At 36.7% G+C, this 17,732-nt stretch overlaps 1 protein-coding gene across 2 annotated transcripts in view; it reads right to left on the bottom strand.

The window, feature by feature from the left end:
* Nucleotides 1-17,732, bottom strand: part of LOC122715965 (Kv channel-interacting protein 1-like) — a 130,085-nt gene that overhangs the window by 20,047 nt on the left and 92,306 nt on the right. For both annotated transcript variants that reach the window (XM_043938584.1, XM_043938585.1), the window contains exons 4-5: nucleotides 5,667-5,996; nucleotides 1,071-1,259 (exon numbers count right to left, since the gene is read on the bottom strand). In XM_043938584.1, coding sequence (XP_043794519.1) covers nucleotides 1,071-1,259; nucleotides 5,667-5,996 — 519 coding nt within the window. The remainder of the gene's footprint in view (nucleotides 1-1,070; nucleotides 1,260-5,666; nucleotides 5,997-17,732) is intronic.

Here is a 17,732-nt window from a genome sequence, read left to right as displayed (position 1 = left end):
TCGTGAATCGTATGAACGATGGAATGATAAATTATTATCGATGACGGATAAATTGGAGGAAAATATAAAATAAACATAAAATGGAGATTTTTTTTTTTTTTTTTTTCCTATCCATCGACTGGAAAGTAAACATTTTCCAAGTATACGAGAAAACCTTGGAAAGCACAAAAATATTTGAAATCGATAGGGAACTGTTCACCGACGAATATCGATATCGTTTATACGGACGGATAAAGGGGAATGTTTGAAACGTAGGACGATTTTGATACCACCGGAGTTTGTTACCATGGTAACTATATCTGCGCTCAATGAAATATCATGGGGCTATTTGCTCTATTCGATTTTACTCTCTCTCTCTCTCTCTTTGTATTTTTCTTTACCCGCTACCTTTACGCATATATCTGACCTATTGTTTATGTTTTTCGACCAAGCTTCACACCGCGAAACAAAGGGAATTTTTTTTTTAACGCGGAACCTGGAATAAAAGAGGGAGAAATAGCATTGGGGCGAATCTTAAAATTCGAATCTTTTTTAACAAGATACTCGTCTTCTTTTTTTTAATACCATTGCTTGTTTATCGTTTCGTATTTGCTCGTATTTTCATTCGAATTCGAGAAGAAAGGTGCTCAATTCGCAACGTTTACATCAAAATAATTGTTTCCCTCCCCGAAGAAAATGGAGAAAATAATTTCAACGACTTCTCAATCTGCTTCTTTATCGAGCTAAAAAACGTGCGAGGAATACAATGCTCGATTTATCGGCTACCTGTGTATCCAGGATCGTTTATTTCATTGAACGGAATGATAAACGGCACGACAGATTTTTAAGAATCGTATAAACATCGGTAAATATTTCGAACTGATCTTAAAAAAAAAAAAAAAAAGAAAATAAACGTCTTCGAAAAGAAGGAAATAAAGAGCGAAATGAAGAGTCGAACTTAATCCTCGAACGAATTAAAATTCCGTTCGTTTTCCACTATTTCATTCCCCACGTATTCGTCATTAATTAAAACGATAGTAAAATTTTTCAAAAAATGTCGTTATCATCGTGATATATATATATATATCTACCTCCTTGCGGAAAGAATTGTGAATAGATGCACTTGAAAGTTTCCTCTCTGACGACTCCCGTGGGACATTCCGCCTTGAAGCCACGATATATTCTCTTCAACTCTGCCTCTGTGAATCTGGTGGCACGACAAAGACTCGCCAAAGAGTCGGGCCTGTATCTCGGCGTTTGTTCCTCCTCGTACTCCGAGTCTGAAAAATCGAGATCACGAGAGAGTTAATCATCGGTCCAATTTGCCCGATCGAATCGGTTTCCACATTGATTAAACATTCTTTGGAAGAAATACTTGTCTATCTGACTGAGATGTTTAATCAGCGTGTGGTTTAGGTTTAACTAAACCGATACAACAATTATTTCGTAACTGTATTAAATTATTATTATAAATCGATTCGAGATTGGTTCTGGTATCGTATAAAAAAATCGTACCACAGAAATATAGACACAGTTTCTAGATCATAGAATTCGAAATTCTGTTCACAAGGATATAATATCGCGCATCCAGTTCTACATCTACACGGACACAGTTTGGCCAGTTTGTTCCGAAGGGTGTTTTACGACTTTGCAAAGTACATTTTGCGAGCGGTATATTCCGATAGCCGAGTTGTTAAAGAAGCCGAAAAAGGCGGCCGGTTAAGCGAGGTGTGAAGATAGAGATAGAGATTTATCAGATTCGAAGCGAGGTTTTTGGTTGAATTTCGATCGATTTATCATTCGCTAGGCGAAAATAAAAAGATAGATAGGTTTTAATCGCACATCTTTCCACGCAATGTTGATTAAAATTTCCCATTTTCCGTATAGATCCGCGCGATAAAGCGATAAATGAAAACTCCGTTACGGCGATACGACATTAAAGGGTTCCGGTTGATTTAATACGAACGAACGAAAGCTTGTCAACTAGAAACTTTATCAACCAATTTTCAATATTACGCCTGGTTTAATCCTCAAGTAGGTATCCGTATAATATTCAGCTTTCGACCAATTAAACTCGCGTTAACGCGATGCGCTATTTGAAACGCATGCGGAGTCGCGTGAAAACGACGATTATAGCGTATTCGAGGTTAACGTGTTTACGTTGATTATTTCCATATACCACGGATTTAGGAAACTGTGCGTTTTACAACCATGCAAATAATAAATAGTTTTTAATATTCATGAAGGACGTACTATTCTAAAAAGCAAACAACTAATTTCTCTGATGTGTTACGGATGCAGATATTTATTTAGATAAAGTGGTATCCTCTGATGTGCAGTGCCAGATTCATGAAATACGTGTCTAGGAAATCAAGGAACTTTGCTCGGATAAACTTTGAAATTTCAATTTCGGATATGGTATTCTGTTCCAGGAGAAGGATTTAACATCATCGATGGATTCGAATTCACTGTAACATTATAAAGTAAACGTTTAGTTTCGAATATAATTATTTTAAAGCAAAATACAATAATATTTCTTACTGATCCCTTTCAGTTTCGTCATTTATTGTGAACGACGCATATGTTAAAAGGAAAAAGAGAGAGAGAGAGAGAGAGAGAGACATTAATTTGTCGTATCGTTTTTCAATAGAAAAATTCTAAAATAAATCTTCGTACGGAAAAGAATATCCGTTTGTAATTGAAATTCGTATGAAGTATAGATGTGGATACTCCCCGCTGTACAACGCAGGAGGTTCCTTGGCAATCGTATATTATAGTTGGCGCGGATTCACCAGGCTTGAAATCTCCATTACACGGAAGAAATCCAAAGAGATTTTTTACGTCTATTTCACACTTTTATCTCTCTCTCTCTCTCTCTCTCTCCGTTTTCCCTCCTTTAATCCGTTTATATACGTCCATTAATTTCCTTTTTTTCTTTGCAAAACGAACAAATGTTTTTCTTCTACATAGATTTTAGTTTTTTTTTAAATTTTAGTTCTAGGAATAAAGCAATGGGTCGAAAATAATGGATATTTTGCTAAAAATCGTTGATCGAAAGGTTAAAAGCAATTAACAATTGGCGCGTTTTTTTCCATTTCTTTTCGATCGCAGCATAATTCGAGGCACGTGCGATCGACGATGCACCAATCACGACTGCTACACCTTTACGCCCGTTTAAATGAATTTCCCGCGGCAGAAACCTATTGTCAGCTTGTTTCGATCGCGACGTATGCTTTTATTCATCTCGCGATTAAACGAGGCGTTGAATTGCAGTGGAAATGCTTTCGAGAATTCAGTTACCTCTCACGGGAGCGAAAGGCGGCGGCGGCGACGAGTAAAGAAATTTATTGGAAACTGTTCCCCTTCTTCAATGGGGAAATGTTGACCTATTTTTCTTCCCTTTTTTTTTTCTCGTGTATCGTCGATCGATGCTCGTATCCCTCGAATTCTTTCCCTCTACAACTTTCATTTATTTATTCTCCAAATTATCACTGTAATATTTTTCTCGGGAGAAAACAAACTTTTCAGATAATCGAAAGTGATGAAGATCAATAATAATAACTTCTCCGGAGAGTTAACGGGATAATTTTTTCCTTGCATATCTTTTTCTCCTTTCCAAATACACTCGGTAATAATTTCTCATTAACCTCGATGAATTATTTCATTGATATTTAAAAGGATTTCTAAATGGCGGCTTGAATTTTTCATCGAGCTTTACTCGAACATCGACATGGCAGAATGCAATGATAGTCGTTGAGCAAGAGGAAGTATCGGAGGAGGAAGAAGAAGAAGAAGAAGAAGAAGAAGGTCGATCGGAGTATAAGTCGAGCACAATAACCTTTGGAAACACGGAGGGGAAGAGCGAGGGGGAGGACGTGTGCATGTACGCAGGAAGAAGTATGTAGGGAATCATGCAACATAGATGACTGGGTAAAGCACGTAAGCAACTGGGGGGGCTTCTTGGAACAGAAGCTCGAGGAGAGGAGACTCGCACGTCCCTGGAAAATGTGTTCCAACCACTTCATGGGATACGATTCGAGCGTACGGTGCGGTATACGCGATAAATTGGCACCAACTTTGCGAAACCATATTTGCATTCCGAAATTTTATCTGCTTCGTCCCTACTAGCTAAAACTTTTAGCTGTATTTTCGAGTTTGTTATATATAAAAATTTACTTGGATTTTTAAAAAAATTAATGACGGGATAAATTACAATTTAAATTGGAAATATTTTCAACACGAGGACTGTTTAAAAGACTTCCTCTCAAATTGATGGCTTACTAACACATGCACTTTAAACGAACGACAATCGAAAGCTAGCTACAATTCTATTCATAAATTGGCATCAACTTTGCGAAACATATTTGCAAAATTTCATCTGCTTTCCTACTAGCTGCAACTTTTAGCTGTGTTTTCGAATTCGTTATATATAAAAATTTAATTGGATTTTTAAAAAAATTGGAAATATTTTCAACACGAAGACTGTTTAAAGGACTTCCTCTCAAATTGATGGCTTACTAACACATGCACTTTAAATGAATGACAATCGAAAGCTAGCTACAATTCTATTCATAAATTGGCATCAACTTTGCGAAACATATTTGCATTCCAAAATTTCATCTACTTCGTCCCTTTAGCTGCAACTTTGTATTTATATATAGAAAAATTGTGTATTAAATTAATGCCGAGATAAATAAATTGTAATTTAAATTGTAAATACTTTCTAATACTGTTTAAGGGATTGTTTTTCTTCAAATTGATTATTAACACATGCACTTTAAATGAATGACAATCGAAAGCTAGCTACAATTCATAAATTGGCATCAACTTTGCGAAACGTATTTGCATTCCAAAATTTCATCTACTTCGTCCCTACCAACTTTTAGCTATGTTTTCGAGTTTGCTATATAAAAATTGCTATATATAAAAATTTAATTGGATTTTTAAAAAAATTGGAAATATTTTCAACACGAGGACTGTTTAAAGGACTTCCTCTCAAATTGATGGCTTACTAACACATGCACTTTTAACGACAATCGAAAGCTAGCTGTAATTCTATTCATAAATTGGCATCAACTTTGCAAAACATATTTGCATTCCAAAATTTCATTTATTTCGTCCCTTTAGCTGCAACTTTGTGTTTATATATAAAAAAATTGTGCATTAATGCCGAGATAAATAAATTATAATTTAAATTGGAAATATTTTCTAATACTGTTTAAGGGATTGCTTTTCTTCAAATTGATAGCTTATTAACACATGCACTTTTAACGACAATCGAAAGCTAGCTATAATTCCATTCATAAATTGGAATCAACTTTACTAACATATAACATAAAACATATTTGCATTCCAAAATTTCATCTGCTTCGTCTCTACTAGCTACAACTTCGTGTTTTTTGAAATTTGCTCGCGTATATAAATATAAATGCGTGTTTCACTGTAGAAATCACGGATAGAATGCCGTTTCCTCTCAGCTTGATAGCTTACGATCAATTAACACATGCAACTCCGTTCCGATAAACGTTTCTAAATGGACATACTTCAAACACCTTTCGAAACTTTCTAATAAAAAAACTGGGACGGGGAAAATATCTAAGAAATTTCGTTCATCATGCAAAATAAATACATACTACTTGCGGGAATACCGTGCGAACGAATAATTAGCTAATAATTAGCCAAAATACCTAGAGCGAATTTCACTCCGGTCCACGCCTGTCGAACGTAATTGATCAGCCTCCTGTAGAGGGGCCTAGGCGGCCTTTTCGTCGAGGTGCCCTCCTCCTCGTCCCCCTGGCCGTCGCTGTCCAAGGCTCCCGGCGGTGGCCCCACGCCCGTCAGCGTGCCAACCTGGTTCCTCTCCCCAAGAATGTTCACCACTTCTCGCAGCTCAGGCGCTACGCCCTGCAGTCCTGAATTGTAATTCGCGGGGGCGACGCCTGAACCGAGGAGGCTCGCGCCGCCCCCGCGACCTCTGCCGCGGCCACGGCTACCACGACCCCAGGCGGCACCGCTACCTTCCAGATTATAACACCGAGTTATAACGCCGCTTAAACGCTACGCGACAATTCCACGAAATTCGCTATAATCGTTGCGTGCTCTGTCATGTGTGTATGTGTGTGTATGTGTGTGTGCGATATATACATATTGTAGTAAAATCGCGATATATATATAACTTACGCTACAGATATCGCGAATTATTATCTGAAAATTTATTTATTTTCCCGGTAAAACAGAAATGTTTCGTTTGGAGCGTTACTCGTGCAAATGTACAGAGATGCGTTTCGACTTTCAAGTTACTTTCAAGTTTTGATTTTTTTTCACGAAAGATCGTCAAACGGGATTAATAGGGGTTCGTTTTCCTTTTCGTTCGTGGAAACTGTTGAACTTTCCAACGTGTAACGGTCGAGACGGTTAATTCGCCGTGTTTATTTCGTAAAATATTTCGTAAAATATTATTGCGAACTTTCGAGCGAATTTATTTATAGCAGGAGAAGGGAATTTCCCCGAGCTTCGTCACGCGGATTTTAACGAAACTTTTAACCCTCCCTCCCCTCCGCGCAACGGACTTGTTCCTCTTTAATCAAACACATTTAGAAGCGGATACTCCAAAGTTTCGAAGCTATTTGCTTTCAAAGCTTTCCGCGTGCCTTTATCGTTGCCCGATCGTTCGTATTATGCGCAAGTTTGTTCAAACATCTGAGCAACTATCTATGATTTCTGGCGTAAAGGTCAGAGGTTCGGGTATCTTTACTTACTTTTCTTAATCTCAAGCAATTTTTCTTTCTCTCGAACGAAAGTGAAATTCAAATTTCAAGCGGGGGAATTGAATCGACGTATCTGAATATTCATTCGACATTGATGACACGTACGTACGTACGTACGTATATAAATTTTATAAAAAAATCTCTGTACAGATACACATAAACCAAATAAAATCGAAATAATAATAACAAAAATCGGCTTGAACTTGTTGGCAGGCATATCAATGTTTCAAGCGAATCGTAGGCGAGGGTCGAGTACGTGTCGCGTGAAAAATAGCTGGCTCGAATTTGTAACGAGAACATGGGAACAGGTTTATAAAAATAGAAAATTTAATTGCGAGAATCGGAGAATTTTATCGAAAGAGGCGTTAAAACATTCACCACGAGGATGAAAAAGTTGGATTAAAGAGGAATCCCGAAACCGATCGATAACCCGTGCGTGTCCCTCGTGTATTTCTATCTATCTACTTGTCTAAAATATTTCCATTTTGTAACTGATAACATAGACGACCATGATGCTGATCTTCTCTACAAAGATCGATCGAAATTCACAGAGGTTTAATTTCTTAATTTTATCTACTCTCGATCGAGAGGAAAAATAAATTTCCATCATTTCTTCATTATCAACGATGCGTTTCCTAAAATTCCTATACATATAAATTCCTATAAATTTAATCACGTCAGTGTCAAGTCGGGCAACGTCGATGCATCTCGTCCGTTACAATTAAGGGGAGGGCGTGATAAACGCGCGATAAACGCGCCTACTTGTGCGAACCGTGCTGATTTGCAAACAAAGCCTAAATAATTAGAAACGGTAATTATAGACGCGAATTATCCGCTTGAATGATGAGCAGCAGGCCAGATATATTCGGATATGCGTTAAATAATCTGTAACCGCGTCCTGGAAATTAAGCGGATAGGGCGAATGATGTTAACTGACTTTGAAACAAACGGAGGGATGGAATAGGATATCGGTAATTACTTCTTTAATTAGCGAAATTGCTTAATTGAAAGGCAAATTATTCCGTGTAATTGTTATCCAGCATCCAGTTAACGAGAGGGAACGGTACAATTGAAATCAAAATACCTAATCAGAAATTTTCACTTGCTAATTTTTGATCAATATGCGACGGATTTCGATTATCGATCCAACGAGGAGCGGCCAACGAAATAATGCAATTAACGCACGTATCGAGATTTCGATCACGCGAGACGACTAATCATCATCAAGGGTGTTTACCCTTAGGTGTCGGATATGGATACGGATTTAAGCGTGACCTAAATGTTTCTCGACCTGGAATAAGACGTTCAAGCTTTGTCCAAGAAACGAACCGTAAGAACGAATGTGTAAATTTGATCAAATTTGAATTTGAATTTTAATTTCAATCGAATTTGTACGATGGGATCGATGTAAATGCGTCTTTTTGATCACGGTACTTTGGTGAAATTGAAATTCTGCGCGCAATGATCGACCATAATGGATTAAATTTACCATGAGCTTGTTTAGGATACTAAGCCTTTGGAAGTGAGGACAAGTCTAATACGTTTAACGTGACAAGCTAGATAAGATTGAGAACAGTCAGCTAGGCGTAACTTGTCTTTGCTTATCTACTATACGCTCTGTTTAACTCTGATAAGAGTTAACAATGTTAATCTTTTGAAAATAATATATATATATATATATATCAACGATGTATCAAATTATTCTACCTTCTGTGTATTTCGATCGACGTTATATTCCAACGTTCTCGTTTTTCCTTGTATATAATAAAAATAATTAAATTTCCGAATACATCGTGTATTATCATTTAACTACTTTTGCTAAATAATAAATTTGAAATATTTCTATGAAAAAATACGTAAAAGGTATATTCTTACATAACATTGCATTCAATTCTTTCAAAATTGCACAAAGCGTTTGCAATTATCCTCTTTTAGCATGAGAAATGATATCATTATTACCACCGAATAATATTGAAGAATGAATTTGAATGAATTTTCGAATGAGAATGAAATTTTATGCGTTATAGAAGCAAATTGTGATATTTTTATTAGAACAATAATCTACTAATAATTTAATTATTAGAATCTACTAATGATATATATAAAAAAAAAATAATATAAAAGTTGCCAGCATCGTTTAATTAACATATAGTAATAATATACTTTTTCTTTTATTTTTCTTCGACTCCTAAACTAATTAATTATCCAATCTACCAGGAATTTCCTCCTGGTTATTTCTTAATTATTATATTTCTTTTTTTTTTATATACCGTTTTAATTAACAATCTCCCCCATTTCATCAACAAAGCTCTCTCATTAACGGATGCACGAAACAATTTCATTACTTATACAAAATTTCCAATTGCTTTCTTTTCTAGTTCGAGTAAAATTCACGATTAAAAAGTTTAATAATTCCACGATATTATCTTTGAAAATTGAATCGTAATATTTTTAAAGATGAAGAATTATTTCGATCGTAATTTTTAAATATTCAGATATATTTGTATCAATCACTGATTATTTATATTCATATAAATAAGTGTATCCAAATTTAAACGTAGTCACTATTGTCCGTATATAATACGTTATTAAAATTCACTACTCGCTCGGAACACGGAACGTATTTATTAAATTAATTAATTTCGAAATATGAACGAATTATTTCGAGATGGAAATGAACGAATTATTTTAATGATTTCACTGCGAGAAAATAAAATAAAGTACAAAAAAAAAAAAAAAAAAAGAAACAAACTGTAGATACAGATCGCGCATAAGAAATTTGTGAGAAAAAAAAAAAAAAAAGAAAAGAAACGAAGAGGAAAAAAAATTGATCTGTAGATTATTGCTCGAATAAAAAAATTCGTGAAAACAAGATCGATCCTTTTCGGGGCGTTGAAGAAGATACCTTGACGCTTTTTATAGGAGGGAAGCCCCACCACAGGGCCACAACCCCCCGCGCTCCCCGCGACAGAGGAGCTGATGGTGGCAAGACAGGGAGCCCCCCGACCGCCACCTCCGCGTCGTTCCAAGTCACGGCGTCTGCACCCACCTCCGCCCCCACCACCACCGCCACCCCCGGCGGACAACACCACGACGGGTCCAGGGGTACTACGTTTACGTGCCCCTTCTCGCGCGGAGCCCCTTCTTTCAGAGGAGGGCCCCGCGATCTCCTGACGCCGTACTCGCAGGCTTCTTCGAGCCCTGCAATCAATTTTTTTTCCCATTTTTCCACCATTTCTCTCCGGCGCTCTTCTCCGTACTTTTTCGGACAATTAATTTCTACCAAAAAAATTCCCTCCCTCTATTTTTATTCATCGATATCGTATCGATAATAATACGTGATAAACGAGCCCTCGAATTCATTTTGAGAATCAATATTATATAAAAGTCGAATTATTTTTATATCACGATTTAGACGATTCGAAAGGTGGCGATGTATTTTTTTAAATAGCGATAAAAGCGGGGGGAATTTAAGTTTCGAGCCCAACTTTTCCATATCGGTATGCATATTTTAAATCGACGAGTCGGGCCGATGTCAGCGAGTACTCTTGCTTTTCGATACTCCACAGTTGGCGGCGGACCACATTCCGCCCGGATACGTCCGCGCTCTCGGAATTCGGCGGTGAATAGCCAGGAATTTACAGGAGGATTGCTCTTTCCACGTATCTCTCTTTTACTCCCGAGAGAATTCTATGAAGGCCGCGCCAAAACACCCCCCATTGACTTTTCGCTTTGCGCCCCGTGCTCTAATAACCCACTGTACTTTTCCATTAACATCCAATTTCCATTTTCCCGAATGGAAAATGAAATTCGTGAAAACTAGTTTGACGACCGAGTGCTTTAAACTTGCTCCACTTAACTTTCATTATATTTTGGAGATATAAATTCTGTTTAAAAGTTTGTAATCGATGCGAGGCTGAATCATCTCGATCATGCTCTATCATAGATCTGACGAATTAGACCACGGATTTTTTTTTTTTTTATATACAAATGATACGTCACACGCGTGTATTAATTACGCGTGACAAAATATTCAGCTTCAGATATTCGAAAAATTTTAGGGGAAAGTTAACCCTTGTTTATTAAACTCTGTTAAAAATCTCTTTGAAAATCTCTGTGAAAAACTTTGAATCGTTATAACTTTGAAATTACTTCCGGTCAACGAATGAACGAGGCTTGGATGCTTTGCTCTTTAAAACGCATTTCGATTTATCTCAATACGACTTTAACTTCTCGAGATACGATCGTGTAAAGGAAAGGAAGATAATTTTTGTTAAATATTCAATAAATTCGATCAAACTTTATTAAAATTAGGAAAATCTTTGTACCGCTACAACTTCAAAGATAATTAGTTCCGGTCAACGAGCGAACGATCATTGGAAGCGCGGCACCTTTCCCTTTAAAACGCTCTCAGATTTATCCCGATACGACTTTCGGTTGCCGAGATATCGTCGCGCGAAGAAATTTTTAATCGTTTACCACCTTCGTCCTTGTTGCTCGTTCGTTCAATTCCTCCCCAAAACCGACCTATCCCAAATGTCAGACGCAATTCCTGGAAGTAGTACGTACTTCCAGGAAAATATGTAGGTCGGTGAGTTGTGCAGTTCATTCATAATCTCCGTCCAGTCTTAAATATATGGAAACTTTGAGCCTTTATATCTCGGCAACCGATTAAGTTATCGGAATAAATCAAAAATTGACTTCAATGGCATACTCTCCTCTACTTTCTGAATGGGTTTTAACGACAAAATTTTAACTTTCTTTTTCCCCCACATAAAAAGAATTTATACTTTGTGCACATATGAAATTAAAAAATTAAATTGTAAAAATCTATAATTTCGTATAAAAATCCGCAGTCTAATGTGTAATGTTTTTAAGTATTTCTATTTAGAGTTCGATCATCTTTGACGTTTTTAATATTTGATCAAAACACAGTACAAGTTAGTATATTGATTATATTCAATCAAAGTTAAGTTGCTGCGCTTCGATTGTTTAAGAAAAAAAAAAATAAATAAATAAATAAAATAAGATCACGTTTGATTGAGAAACGCAAACAAGCATTTGTACGAATTTTGATTGATATTATTTTGATTAATATTCTAACAACGAACCGATCAAAATGTTAATTCTAACTAAAATTCTAACTAACTAAAATTTTCAATCGACGCACAATGACGTATATTTGTATCTATAATAATAACAGGGAATGAAAAGAGGATGATAATTCGAAAGGTGAGCAAAGATTTTAATTACCCTGTTTCGCGCAACTGCCCTGAATATAAAAGATAAACCGATCCATCCTTAATTTTCATTTTCACGAAACCTAACGAGCTGCTGAGAAAATGGAACACGGAAGAAAATGGAATTTTTCCGCATAGTTACGTGCTCACCCTTTCTCGCGTACAACCACGTTGTTTCCTCTCCTCGAGGATGGACCGTTTAAATTAACCCTTTGGATATTAATTTCTCCGATCAGGTATCCACGATTCGTTAGTGAATTAAATGCACATGCGTTAATTTTGACCAGGTTCACCACGATTGTCGCGCGGCTTATTATTCCCCTTTTTTTCTTTTACGATTTAAGGCGATGCGGGGGGATCCTCAGAGCTGACATAATGCGTGCATTACGTGGATGGTGTTTGGTTAGTTTGCCTTCTTCTTTGTTAGTATCTGAAATTAGTAAACAGAAACACAGTACAAGTTAGTATATGCGATATATGATTATACAATTCAATCAAACTTAAGTTGTTTCTTCGATTGTTTAAAAAAAAAAAAAATAAAATAAAATAAGATCACGTTTGATCGAGAATCAATAAACAAGCATTTGTACGAATTAAATGAAACGCGTTATATTGTTTGTAATTGTTACAAGAATCGACGAAAGATTTTAAGAAGATGGATACGTGTTCCTTGTTCGTGTGTAACACAATTTATCGTCCATAAGATAAAGTCGGGGTCAGAGCGCTCGTGAAAAGCACCACTAGGGCGAAGAAGAACGTCTTCAAGATCACTTGAAGAGGAGGAGGAGGAACTTGTTCACTTTATAGGCATATCCCCCCCTTTTTTTTTTTTTTGATTTTTGGCAAAAAAGAGATGGATGGGTTTTGGAGAAGGGAACAGATGATAGCCAGATGATTTCGAATCGAGGCAATATACCGTGTGGGAATCTGGGTCGTACGACCGAACAAGCATCAAGATCAAGTGGATAACAACATTCCCTTCGATAATTATATACGTCTAATTACGTAAATAAATAAAGGTACGTAAGATCATTATTTATTTTACATTTAGAAATCATCACAAGTGGTTCAAGAAGATTCGACGATGTTTGCCAATTATGGATATTCCGGGATCGGAATAATTTCAATTCGAAGTTATCGCTCGAAAGGCATGCTTCGTGTTCCATCCTTCGTATAACTTTTTCGAGCGAGGAGGATAGATAGATATCGAGTTGAAAGAACCGCTTCGACGAGTTGCAGCAAGTCCAAGTGTTATTAAGGTGGTTTTCAAGAATTCTAAAAAAAAAAAAAAAAAACAAGAAAAAAAAGAAAAGAAAGTGGAAACGAGTAGAACGCCTGAATAAGGGATAAGAAAATATAAATTGTTCGCCAACATTTTTCAACGAGGATTCAATAAGAGATAGGAACGGAATAAGCTGCAGCGATATATTTCTCCATTGTTTCTTTCAGAAATTTGAGTCTATCAATCCTTCGTTCAAACGTTTTTATCAACTTATGGTATTTTTTTTTTTTTGTGACGCATTTTTATTTACACTCGTATCACGCAAATATTACGCGTTACAAATAGACAGAATGGAACATTTTTCGGGCATCATTCTGTGCATACTGATACGATGGCTGGCTTCGAAATGTGCGAACATTGATTTTATCACAGTTTCGACGTTTCCAATAAATTCCACGAGGCAACAATTAATCATGCTCTGTTTGTTTTCACGTGCGTTGTGTCATCGATCGTTGTGTATCCCTTTCCCCCTCCCCCCCTTTTTTTTTTATTATTCATTCCATTACGCGAATGGATGTAAATTCCTAGTAACGAAGTTATCGAAACGCGTTTTTCTGTTGCATTAAATGCGAATATTGCATTAAAAAAAAATTTTTTCTCCCCCCCTCCCTGATGAAATTGGGACAATATTAATCGTAAGATCGTTTAACCGATCCTTTCATCCGACGTGAAATTTTTATTTTCTTTTCCCCGATGTAGATTAGTAGAGTAAATCACCACGAGGATTACTGGATTAATACGATTTAAATTACGAATAATATTAATAATAATAATAATCGAATGTTCTTTCGCGAGTGAGAATCGAAGAAAGTTTCTTTTCACGTTTTCCTTGGTAAAGAAGAATCGAACGTTCAACCAAGATATCAACAATTTTTCACGGATGTCTGCCAGCCTACGTGACCAAATTGCATTATCCACTGCAATTTCCAGCTCTCGAAGCGCTCGTTAATAGCGCGAAGGTTCGGCGCGAAATTACTGGCAATTTCTTTAATTACGAGCATTGGAATATCTCAAATGATATCATCCAGACTCGTATTTATAATAACGACTTTATCTCGTGTTATTCGAGATCGCGTATAGAAGATGTAAGAAAATAACGAGTTGAAAACAATTTATACGAATGGTAAACATTAAAACCCATTTTCAACGAATTCTCTGAAATTGGAACGAGCTTCAAAAAGAAATTATTATTTTTCACGATTTTCTTTTTTCGTATCCTAAGGATATTCCTACAGAGATACGTGGCCGAATTTCTTCAACAATTCGAACAACAGGGGCTCCCATACGCTCGAAATGAAGAGATCGATCGTGACAGTCGTGCGAGAGTTTATCCCCCCCTCCCCTAAAAACCCATTCCCATCTTCTCGAAAAAAACGACTATCTCTTTATATTACCAGTTTCCACTCTGAATTTCACCGCACGACCATCACGATGGACCACTTTTCTTTTCTTCCAATCTTCTTCTTGAATTCTCGGATGGCTTCCAATGTAGGTCTTCCGGTGGCGTGGTGACGACCATGGAGAAAACGATAAAAAAAACACAGCACCTTTGGGAAAAATGCAAAAAAAAAAAAAAAAAAGAAAAAAGAAAAAAAGAAAAGAAAGAAAAAGAAGAAAAAGAGAAGAGGCGATAAAGAAAATGGATGAATTAACGTTACTGTCTACCGTATTACCAATTAACTATCGAATAAGGTAATACGAATAAAGGTAGAAGCATATATCGAACAACATTGTTTTCCATCCTCGAAAACTTCAATCAAGATTCGTTTCCTTTCTTTTTCGTTATTACATCTTTAGTAATATCTCACATATATACATATATAAATACATAGAAGAACGGTACGAGTGAATATATATACATATTTCATGAATTACCGCAAATCTATCTTTAATAATAACCACGGTCGCAGGAAAACTGGGAAACTGCGTAAACTGGGAATCGAGACACCGACCGTCTCCCATTACTTATTTACAAGCCTCGCGATAGGTGTCTCGTATCGTCGTGACTCACTGTGTTCCCACTGTAAATCAGCCTTTAAACTTGGACTTAATTTATGAAACGCGGCACGAACGAACTCGACCCTGGGACAGGACAGATCCAGGGAATGAACTTGCGCGTCTAGCGGCGGCAAAGGTCGGCAATGGAAGCCATGCCTTCCCAACAAATCTTCCACGGTTCGCGTGGTATCGCAGTATCCCTCTGCAGGAATGTCTCACCTACAGGAATTATTAGGCCGGCCTATAATTTTCGCCCCGATACGCAGAAGAAGACAGGAGATATCGCGCACGTGGATCTCTCTCTCTCTCTGTCGCGCCCTCCTACCATTTGCATAACAGATATTTCACGTGCACGTGACTTATACGTCTTCGCGCACCACTTCATCCTCCATCCTCAAGCTGACCGATTTACCAGCCGGGCATAAATTGACCCACGACGATGCGACTACTCGGATACTCGACGTCCCCGGGTATATCTACACGGGAAGGTGTGTATAGATATATATATATGCATGCATATGCAGGTTGCGGAATACCTGCCAACAAGGGTGAGATGTTCGGTTTACTTACCTAGCAGGAAGAACTTATCTGGGGAGGGGGGGAACGAATGCCTCGAGAGGCTTCACGCGTCGCGATCTATCATCCCCAAGTGCTGCTTCGTCCCGTATAATAATAAGCATTTGTTCGTCGAAATTCGATTGGCCATTTTATTATGGAAGAAGGGAATTCTCATATTGATTTGTTTCGAGATGATAATATAGTTTTTTTTTTTTTTTATTGTTTATCTCTGTAAAGAATCGAGAAATGGAAATTCCAGAGAAAGAGAGAGAGGGAGAAGATTTTTATTTCTTCTTTATTTTATTTCTATAATTTAATTTATCCAAAGGCGATGGAAGTCGAAGAAGAGTTAAAGCGTAGAGTATTCGTCGCCGATGATAATCTTTGGCATCGGTCAAATCGTGGGAGAAACTTTCGAGAAAGCGCGCCACGAAAGCTGTGCAAAGCTTCTGTTACGTTCCACGCGTCTCTTAATGGCCCTGTTCATATCCGTTACCGAGGCTTCCTTTAATTAGAACTCGTCGTCTCTCTTGAATTTTTCCGATTCTCGGAGAATTTACTTTCTTCTTTAAATAGAATCTACTTTAACGTCACGAATAAATTTCTTTTTTTTTTTTTTTTTTTTTTTAATTTCTTATTTCTTGTTACTGGAACGTAAATTACCGCAAACGATAATGTTTCTACTTTAAGAAAGCGTTTTTTTTACTTTAAAAAATGTAACAAACAAGAAAGAAAATGAAACATCTTTAATTTATTCTCACGTTTTTTGCGTGCAATTTTGGATGACAAGTGTGAGAAGATTGTACGAAAAGGAGGGGAATGAAAGGGGGGGGAGGGGGAAAGAAGTGCACGTTAACAGCGAGAAGAGCTAGTAAGAGGAAGGTAGAATTCAAGTCGAGTGTACAATAGTGCTGTTTAAGCGAATCGTTAAACCTTTTCACGGTGCTCGCTCAAGAGAACATTCTCTGTATTTGCATCTTATCCGGTGACCTTATTATTAACACCGGTAGCTCATTTCGTTCTTATTTAAACCATTCGTGTTCGTCAATATTATTTATTTTTCACGCGTTATCTCAATATATTCCCTTAGTTTTACAAGGGGAACGTAAAAAGGAGAAGATAATTTTAATTGTGAAAGAAAGAAAGAAAGAAAAAGAAATAAAGAACCGTGAGAATTTTAATCTCTTAATGTCTAACGGGTATAAATGGAATCGCTAATAAATCTTATCCGAGCGATTGCTCAAAGGTATTTCTCCAGAGGCGCTCTTGATCAGCTATGAGACTTTGCAAAGCTCGTACGTACTTGTATATATACATATGTGTGTGTGTATGTGTATACAACTGCAGCAGTTTGTCAGATTGACATCAGCGATAAGCTGCTGCGACGTTTCTGAATTTTAGACGTGGCTGCCATCGTAACACGATCTTTTTTTTTTTTTTTTTTTTGTATATCCATTTTTTCCTCTTATAACCCAATTCTTTTTTGCCTGGGAAGAGGAGGGCATTACATTGACGTTGAAAGATTTGACGAGTAACAGATACATGGATATTTTAAGAGAATTATTATTATTATTATTATTATTATTATTATTTATCACGTATTAATTTTATAAACAACTCGACCAAATAATTCAGTTTCAATTATAAACCCATAGAATTGTTTTCCATGATATTTACTTCTTTTTTTCAGCGTTGTTTCGTACATAAATTCTAAAACTCAACTATTTCGCGCAGTTATGTTTTAAATGTAAATGGGGATTAAACCAAATGAACGAAGTTCTTTTTTTTTTTTTCTTTTTTTTTTTTTTTTTGCTTGTGGAGGGCATTACATTGACGTTCAAAGGTGTGATGAGTGTATCAAATACATAGAGATTTCAAGAGAATTTTTTTCTACATAAATGTATACAC

This window comes from Apis laboriosa, unplaced genomic scaffold (genome assembly GCF_014066325.1).
Source record: "Apis laboriosa isolate Shangri-la unplaced genomic scaffold, ASM1406632v1 scaffold40_cov151, whole genome shotgun sequence".
Classification (NCBI taxonomy): domain Eukaryota; kingdom Metazoa; phylum Arthropoda; class Insecta; order Hymenoptera; family Apidae; genus Apis; species Apis laboriosa.
Note: the sequence above shows the minus strand (reverse complement) of the source record. Positions and strands in the feature narration are given on the sequence as shown.